General features: G+C 71.9%; 1 protein-coding gene across 2 annotated transcripts; it reads right to left on the reverse strand.

Moving 5' to 3' along the window:
* Positions 1-494: 494 nt before the first annotated feature.
* Positions 495-7,495, reverse strand: NUDT14 (nudix hydrolase 14). Of its 2 annotated transcripts, XM_072762505.1 has the most exons (6): positions 7,325-7,495; positions 4,275-4,318; positions 3,624-3,688; positions 3,147-3,384; positions 2,839-3,038; positions 672-809 (listed from the first exon to the last, which is right to left on the reverse strand). In XM_072762505.1, the coding sequence occupies exons 1-5, from the start codon at positions 7,403-7,405 to the stop codon at positions 2,861-2,863; spliced, it is 606 nt and encodes a 201-aa protein (XP_072618606.1). In that variant the 5' UTR covers positions 7,406-7,495; the 3' UTR covers positions 672-809; positions 2,839-2,860. The 2 variants fall into 2 exon arrangements, with proteins under 2 accessions (XP_072618607.1, XP_072618606.1); XM_072762506.1 differs by lacking the exon at positions 2,839-3,038 and having other exon boundaries at positions 495-809; positions 7,325-7,492.
* Positions 7,496-8,934: the final 1,439 nt, after the last annotated feature.

An 8,934-nucleotide genomic window follows, 5' to 3' on the forward strand; every position in this document is an offset into this window, starting at 1 on the left:
TCAGCCCACACTCCCAATGGCCCGGGGGTGCTGGGGCCGCTGGGGCACTAGACCTAGATCCAGAGCAGCTGTGGCTTCGGGCTCCCGGAGAGGGGCTCTAGCCCACCCCGGAACTGGGGGCGTGTGCCCTCAAGAATGCACAGCCGGCAGGTCTGTCCCCACCTCCTCCTCCCGAGGGCTGGCTCAGCCACCACTCCCACGGCCACCCCGTGGCCCACCACGCAGTCCTCCCTGAGTGCTTGGCCTGGCTGGGCCCCCAACTCCACCTCTCCTGCCCCAAGGGGTGGCCTGGCACCATCCTGTCTCCCCCTGGGCCCCCACCTAAGGCCTGACCTTAGCTCTGCCAGCCGCCCACCGCTGTCCTGGGCCTGCCTACAGCCAGAGGCTTCTCAGCGGAGCGCACCCTCCCCCGGGGCCCATCTGGGAAAGACCCCCCCGTCCCTCCACCTCCCGCAGCCCACCCCGGTCACAGCTCGGAGCCAGCGGACGCAGGCTAGTGCTGCACAAGCCTTTATTGGGTCTGGAGGGCGAGTGGCCAGAACCAGCCTTGGGGTGGACCCGCTGGGTCTCACCGGGGGCCCAGGCCAGGGGCCACGCAGCTGAAGAACCATGAGATGCCAAAGATGACACCGAGGGTCTTGGGGACATCCGGATCATCCGCAAAGACCTGGGCGCCATCCAGGGGCAGGTGCACGACCTCGATGAGCTCGCCCTCCTCAGCCAGGCCCCCACCGGGGCCGCCTCGCTGGCCGTCTGTCACCTCTGCGTAGAACATAGTCTGGCTGGAGCCAGTCAGTCCCACACCAGACCTACGGGGTGGAGACGGCACGTCCTGAAGCCCCCGCGCAGGCCTCCTGGCCGCCCCTGCCCCTTCCAGCCCTCGTTCCATCCGCTCGGGGCCAGGCCGGCCGGTCGGGCAGGCCGGACTCCAGGAACAGCACCCTGCTTCCCCTGCCAGGGTCCCACCACCCTCAAGTGTGGCAGAAACCTGGCCACACGTTGGGTATCCCGCCCGTGATTCTGGTGGGGGGCACTCTGCAGGTGTAACCGAGGGCCTTGATGGGTCGCCTTAGTTCACGGAGAGAGCATCCTGGTGGGCCTGACCTAACTAGGTGAGCTCCTCAGTGAAGGTCTACACGTCAGAGACGGAGGAAGTCAGGGGGACACCGTGCTGCGGGCCTTGTAGACAAAGCAAGCTGCCCTGCAGGGGGCCACGTGGTCCAGGCCTGCACGCGGCCTCGCGGGGCTGGCTCCGGTCCCCCAGCCAGCAGCCGGCCTGGCAGCAGGGTGGGCCACACAGCACAAGGGCCTGGGTGCTGCCACAACCGCGTGGGCTGGAAGGGGGCCGAGCCCAGATGAGCCCGCCGCCCAGCCGTCGCCCCGTGTGCGCCCCGAGACCCTGAGCGCTGCCCCAGTCGCCAGGAGCCACAGCAGCCACGAGGTCGTTCGCGCAGGAGACAAACCGTTAGGTCTCTGCCGCGGTGTCCGTGCGCACACGCGTGCAGGCTGCTGCCCCTCTGCTCACGTGGGCCCCTCAGCCAGGGCCTCCCTTCCCAGCACAGACCCCACCCGCACCCGGGGCTCCCGGCCAGCTGGCAGCAAGGACCCACCCGGCAACCCCATGATGACCCCCAAGACCAGCACCTACGGGACACGTTCCAGGCTGGGGACAGCACATGCTGAGGGTGTGAGGGAGTCCCCAGCTCAGTGGGTGGTGGCCAGAGGGGGCGGGTGGCCCCCCAGGAGGGGGTGGCCCCGACTGGCACCAGGGGGAGGCCACAGCGCGTAGCCGGGATGGGGGCCAGCGGAGGGGCCCGTGTGCACCCCGGAACCCGAGGGGAAGAGTCCGGCGTGAGTGTGCAGGGGACGGGGTGCCAGGCCAGCCGGAGACCCGCAGGGCGGGCGCTGCCCTCGCACACCTGCGCAGCACGCAGCGGCGGGAGCGGGAGCCCCAGCCAGCCGGGCCTCAGCCAGCTGCTTCCTGCACCCCCAGCCCCTCATCTGCCGCAGGCCCCCCTGACGGCCGGTTTCCGGCGGCGGCCGCGGCCCGTCCTTTGATGGGAGCGCCAGGCTGCGCTCTGCAGTCCCAGTTTCCGCCGGCTCGCGGGGAAGACGGGAACACGGCGGCCCCGACCCGCAGCAGGAATGTGCGCGGCCGCGTCCTCCGCGGGCTCCTGGGGCTGCCCGGGGCTGCCTGGCTCCCCTCGGCTCCTGCGCCCCACGGCCACCCCCGCTTGCTAAGGCAAGTCCTCACGGCCGCCAGCTGCCCGGAGCCCTGGGGCCCGCCCGCTCGCCCCTCCGCCAGGCTCAGGTCACCCAGGCCCCGCACGTCCAGGGGGCCTCCCGCCCGTCACCCCGGCCCCGGGTCAGGACCTGAGGACCCCTGCACGTGGCAGGCCTGCCGCTCAGGCCGAGGTGCTGGACCCCCTGACGCCACGCTGCTTCACGTGGTGACTCCAACCCGGGTCCCCTCCTTCCCGGGCGGAGGTCAGCTGCAGCGCCCTGGCCCCCAGGCCAGGGGGACGCCCGCCGGAGCCAGAGGCCTGGGCCCAACACCCGGGCTGAGAGGCCGCGCTCCCCGCCCCCCAGCAGGCCCTGCCCCTGGAGAGGCTGCCTCGGCCAGCTCGGCGCCGTGGGGGTGTCACTGCCGGCCCCGCCTCCTGCCCCCAGATTTCACTCCCCCCAAGGACAGCCCCTGGGGAGGGCGGCGGGGGGCGCCTTCGGTTGGTGGGCACAGGCCCTGAAGTCTGGGCTCCAGGCCACGCCCCCCGCAATGCTGGAGCCCCCGCCCCCCACTTCATTCCTGAGCCACCGTGTGACAGCAGATCTGTGACTCACCCCCACCCCCAGCGCCCGGTGCTTAATCCCACAGGAAGTAGAGGCATCTGTCAGCAGCAGCTGCCACCCAGAGCTGGCCCCACGCGCCTAGGGGCCGAAGGGTGGGGGCACTGGCACGCTGCACAACGGCCCCCAGGAGCCTGGGTTCCGGCCCGGATCGCGATCTGAGGTACCGTCTGTTCCACCTTCCCCCTGGCCCCCTGTTGAAAAGCAAGGAGGAACTGCCCTGCTTGCATGCCCCTGGAGACGGGGCACTCACTGCCTCCCAGCCTGTCCCAACCCCTGGGCGGTGGCCCAACCACACTCACTTGTAGGTGGCGACCCGACGCAGGTCGGAGGGCGCCAGGCGGTAGCCACACTCCTCCCAAGCCTCCGAGCAGGCCACTTCCTCCAGCGAGAGCCCGGGCTGGTCCACGAGGCCTGCACACAGCTCGTAGGTCACCCCCGCCGAGCCAGGCAGCGCCACTTGCAGCTCCTGGGGTCTGTCCTGGTCCACAGCTGCCAGGGACCCTGGGAAGCGCCGTTCCACCTCGCCCACGTACACAGCTGGGTGGGGGAGGGCGGCCACGGTCACGGCCACGGTCATGGCCACGGTCACAGCCACGGTCACGGCCATGGCGCATGTGCCTCCGTGTGAGCCTCTCTAGGCCGGACCATCACTGGGTTTAGAATCCCCCCCCCCCGGCGCCCGCTCCCCACATCTGTGCCTGACCTGAGGACCACAGGGACCTGAGGGCCACCCGGTAGCCCCCCGTCCCCCCACAGCCCACTCTGGGGGTCCTCACCTGGCCGGAACTGCTTCACCAACACCAGGCTCTGCTGGGAAGAGTTGAACATGAGAATGGCCACACTGCGGGGGGTGGACAGAGCTGAGCACAGAAGCAACGCCCTGGCCTCACCCTCGCCTTGCCCTCGCCTCGCCTGGGGGGCTGGCTCCCACCCCGCTGCACCAGGCCCAGGCCCCCTCCCCCTTCTTTCCCCATCAGTCTGCGGATTCCGGTCCCCTACTCAGACGGGCAGACTGAGGCCCCGGCAGGGCCAGAGCTTGCCAGGTCACGAGGTCAGGCTAGGACTCAGGCCTACTGTATTCCGACTGGCAGAGCGGGGCGGGGGGGACATGCTGGGCAGCTGGGCAGGCCGGGGTGGCAGCAGCTGAGGCCGGGTGACTGGCGGGACGTGTGCTCCTCGCGGGCCAGCTGCCCGCCAGCCACGCTCCTCGCGCCCCACTGCCATCCAGCCCCCACGCCTCGTGCTCACGGAGGGCAAGGCACCCGACGGCCTCTCCCAGGTCCAGGCGGCCTGAGCCAGAAGCCAGGGGGCGCCCAGAGACCCCGAGGGGTGCAGCAAGGCAGGGGCAGGGCTGGTGCTTCCGGGCCTGGGCCCCGTGTCCCGTGGGCATCAGTGGGGGGCTTCCTGCAGCCGGGCCGGGCTCTCACCTGTCATGTGTCTTCATGAAGTCCCAGGACTTCTGAGCGCCGTTCTGAAAGGGGCAGGGCAGCGGTCAGGGGGGCCACAGAGCCGCCCGCAGGTGTGTGAGTGCTCCGGGAAGCCGAGCGGGCCAGACAGACCCTCGGCACCAGCTCCTACCCGGGGTCCCCTCAAGGCCGGGGCCCTCCAGCAGCGGGGAGCCGCAGCGGCCGGGGCAGAAAACCAGAGCACGGGTGCGAGGCATCCCAGGCACAGCACGAGCTGCCCCCCGCCCCCCGGCACCGGCTGCCCCCTGGGAGCTGCAGAGATGTACGCTGTCACCAAGTGCGGGAAGGACCGTGGGGCATGCGAGAGGGGTGGGACAGTGGCGGAGGGAGATCAGGTGCTCGGTGCTGAAAGTCCCTCGGGCCACTGCGCAGAGGCGGCAGGAGGGCAGGAGGGCAGGAGGGCAGGCCAGCCTCCTGAGAGGACACCAGCCCCAGGGGCAGCTGCGGGGGGCATGTGATGCGCTGAGGGTGACTGCCCAGGGCTGACCCTCCCCCAGCCCGGCTTCTGTCTCGGGCTGTCTCTTGCGCATCCTGTCGCCCTGCTGTCCTGCCACTTGCCTCATCATCCTGCTCCCCAAGCCTGCGCGCCACACCCCGAGGGGCTCCCAGGGCTCCAGGCAGCCATCAGTGGGTGAGGGCCGCAGTGCGGGCCAGGGGGCAGCCCGATCGGCGTTCACGGGGTGCCGACACGCAGGGTGTCTGAGGGGCCCAGGATCCTGCCAGCTGGACACCGCTGGGCAAGGCGGGCTCCCCTCCTTGGGGCTAGAGGGGACGGTAGCCATTCCACCTGGTCCTGCCTCGTCCCCAAGGGGTCTCTGCCCACGCGGCTGGACCTAGGACCCCGGGGCCCTGCCCTGCGGCTGCCCACCCCCACCAGCGCGTGCTCAGCCCGTCTGCCCTCCTCAGCCACTGGGTCAGCTCTAGGACCCTGGAGAGCGCAGCCCCACCCCGGGCCCTGCCAGGCCTTGAAACAGACACGGACCTGAGCACCAGAGGCACAGCAAGTGCAGCCAGGGCTGCAGAGGAGGGAGGACTTCCTGGAGGAGGTGACACTGCTCCAGGCCCCACAAAAGTGAGGGAAGGGCATTCCAAGGAGAGGGACTTCCCAGGCAGACGCCCACACGCTGGTCCAAGGGGAGCTGGGAAAATTAGTTCGGGCTCTGCTGGAGCACAAGTGCCCTGGAGGAGTGGCAGGGGCCTTTGTTGCCAAGGGGATGGGAGGGCGGATGCCCTGCGCTACGCCGCTCGCCAGTCGGGCTGCCTGGGAGGCCTCGGGAGGCACTACCCCCACGAGGCAAGCCCGGGCCTGCCTGCAATCTGGCTGCCCTGGGGCCAGCCACGCACCCAGGATGCACTCAGAGGCCTGCTCCCCCCCCAGGTCTGCCAAGGGCCTGCTGTGCCCCCTGCCTCCCTCACGAGAAATGTCACCTTGTGCAGTCAGGGACCCTCCCAGCTCCAGATTAAAATGTCTGCCAAACCCTTAGGTCCAGCCAAGGCACCATGCACGGGACGGGCCACAGAGGCCCAGTGATCCCCAGCCGGCCCCTCCCACAGCACCCACAGACCAGCTAGTTGGGTCCTAGGCCTGGTTCACCTTCAGGGGGTCAGCTGCCCCCGGCCTGTGCGTCTGGCCCCCGTGTCTCTGCTGGCCAGGTGTGGCTGCAGATGCCCCTGGCTGGCAGGCATGGCCCAGCCCCACAGCCCCCGGCCCCCGAAGGGTCGCTGCCTTGGCACCCTAGCCTGTGCCCACCGCTGCCTCCCGCCTGCACCTGCTCCGCTCTGGCCACCAGCCCCCCGCCGTGGAGCCGCGCTGACCGGCTCCTGTGCTTCAGCTCGGGGAGGGGATGCAGCAGGCGCGTGCCCGGACTGCCTGCGCCTCCCACTGCCCCCTGGAGCCCCGGTCCCTTGGGGGCTGCGCAGCCACAATTAGGCATCCCCACCCCAAGTCAAGGCCAAGGAGAAGGGCGGTGACCTCCGTGTCCCCACGGCCTGACCCTCAATGGACCCCCCTGCTCCTGTCCTAGCCCAGCACTGCCAAGTGGGCCCATCCCAAGGACAGGACTTCCGTGTCCCCCGGAGCCCACAGGTCGATGTTGACAGGGCAAGTGAGGGGTGCGGGGGCCTCCCTTGGCTGGAGGCTGCGCAAGAGGAAGGACTGCGAAGGGGACAGGGGGACAGGGAGCTGCAAGTGGGGGACCGGTAGGGAAGAGGAGCACCAAAGACCTGGCCCACCTGTCCAGGTGTGGAAGGCGCGGGGCACTCAGAGCAGGCAACGGGCTGGGGGCAGGGGAGCAGCCAGACAGGAGCTGCAGGACCCAAACCACCGGCGGGTTCGCCCTCGCCCAAGTGTGCCCTGTGGACTTGCCACGCACACGGCGCCCAGGGAGTGCGCGGTCCTGCTCCAGCTGGTGACAGGGGGCAGGTGCCAGGGCCCCAGGAGAGCGCTGCCAGCGTGTGGGGCAGGTGGGGGACCCTGGAGGTGGCCTCGGAAGGAGAGGCTCTCGAGAGCTGCGCCAGACCCCTCTCCGGCCTCCTCACTCCACACCCCTACCTCCTGGCCCAACGGAGACCCCAGACCGCCACCTCCAGGGAGCTGCCCCCGACCCCCGGGGCGCCCCCCACGCCCCACTGCTAAAAGTGCAGGGGCCCCGCCGAGCCTCCGCGGAGGAGATCGTCCCCAGGTGTCCCGCGCCGGGCGCCCGTCGGGTCTCCACCGGGACCGAACCGGGCCGCACGCTGAGCTGGGGCGCGCACGAGGCACAGGGGCGGGACCCGCGGGCGGGGGCGGGGCTCCGCGGGCGGGACGGGGCCCGGGGCTGAGGGCGGGGCTCCGCGGGCGGGGGCGGGGCCCGGGGCTGAGGGCGGGGCTCCGCGGGCGGGGGCGGGGCCGGGGCTGAGGGCGGGGGGGCCGCGGACGGCGCGCGGGCGGGGGCGGGGCCGGGGCTCCGCGGGCGGGGGCGGGGCCGGGGCTGAGGGCGGGGGGGCCGCGGACGGCGCGCGGGCGGGCTCACCTGGCGGTAGTGCAGCGTGAGCGGCCGCAGGTAGGGCGAGGCTGCGCAGCGGCCCACGGCCGCCCCCTCGATGCGCTCCATGGCAGCGCGCAGGGCAGCCGGGCCGGGCGGACGCGGGCAGAGTCGGCCCGGGCGGCAGGGCACGTGACCCGGCTCTGGGCATGCCCAGTGCGCGCGGGGCGGGGCCGGCGGGCCGGGGGCGGGGCCGGGGCGGGGCTGCGGGCCGGGGGCGGGGCCTCCCGCCTCACCTGCCGGGGCCGCGCGCAGGTGCGGCCCTCCGGGTCCGCGGCCCAGTGAGCCCGGGGGCGGCTAGGCTGGGCCCAGTGTGCGGCGGGCGCGCGCGGCGTGGCTGGAGGGGAGCCCCCGGAGACGCGAGCGCCGGTGCCCGGGGCCTTGGGGCTTGGCGGGCGCGCCCTGCGATGAGGCGGGCGGGGCGGGGCGGGGGCGGGGGCGGGCCCGGGGCAGGGAGGCGGCCCAGCTGCCCGCGAGCCGCCGGGGGAGGGAGGAGCGGGTCGGTCGGCGGCTGCGTGACGGCCCCGCGCGGGCGGGGGAGGACCGTGGGGACACCTCCGGGGAGCCTGATGGCGGGAAGACGAGCTCTGGGAGGAGGCGGGGCCTAGAGCTGGGGGCGGGGCGGGCCGGGCCGGGCAGGGGGTTCCCGGGCCCGCCCCCGGCCCCCTCGGGAGGAGCGGCCTCTCCCAGCCCCTGGAGCTGCCCCCCTCCACCTGTCCCCGCCCCAGGGTGCCCCAGCCGCAGGCCCCCCTCCCTAGCTGAGGAAAGGCCCGAGAGCCCGACTCCTTCCTTGGGTGAGGATCCGAGGGCCCCGTCCGAGTGCAGGGGCTGCCCCCAAGGCCGCTGGGACCCGAGGGGCAGGGGAGCTGAGCACTAGGGCCCGGGCGCATACCCGGCGGGCTGGCGCGTGCCCTTGGGGCCGAGGCTCGCGAGCTGTTGCCTCTAGCTATTGTGCGTAATGTGACAAGGTGCCCCCAAATGTGGTGGCTTGAAGCACTCATTTGTCACCAACTCTCAGTGCCCCAAGGCCCTGGCTCGGCCGGGCCGCTCTCCCTTGGGGTTTCTCTGCAGTTGTGATAGGGGGCGGCTGGGGCTGAAGTCTTCAGGAGGCCCAGGGGCCTCGCGTGCCCAGGATGGCTCCTTGCCCTGCGTCTGGCACCTGACAAGGCTGGCTGGCCATCTCACTGCGTGTGTCCTTTCCCTGCGCTTCCCCCGTGACAGCCACTCCCCCAGCACAGGGTCACTAGGCCAGGCTTCCCACGACCCCCTCAGATGTCAAGCAGCATCCTGGGTCAGAAGGAAGGTCCTGGGGCTGCCTGAGGGCGGAGGCTTCATGGAGTTCTGGAAAGCACAGTTCCGGGGGCTGCTGTCACGCCCCCAGCAAACCTAGGGTCTGTGCTTCCCCGCCTGCGCCTGCGTCCTCGTGTGCTGGGGCCCAGAGGGACGCACACCAGGCCCATCCCAGAGGCAGCCAGGTGGGCCTCTCGTCCACACACGTGGGGCCCAGGGGCCCTCCTTGCCTGGAATGTGGGACACATGGCAGAGCTTGCGTGGCCCCAGTTCCGCAGAGGAGGAGCCACAGAGAGCCAGGAGCACCT

Source organism: Vulpes vulpes, chromosome 6 (genome assembly GCF_048418805.1).
Source record: "Vulpes vulpes isolate BD-2025 chromosome 6, VulVul3, whole genome shotgun sequence".
NCBI lineage: Eukaryota > Metazoa > Chordata > Mammalia > Carnivora > Canidae > Vulpes > Vulpes vulpes.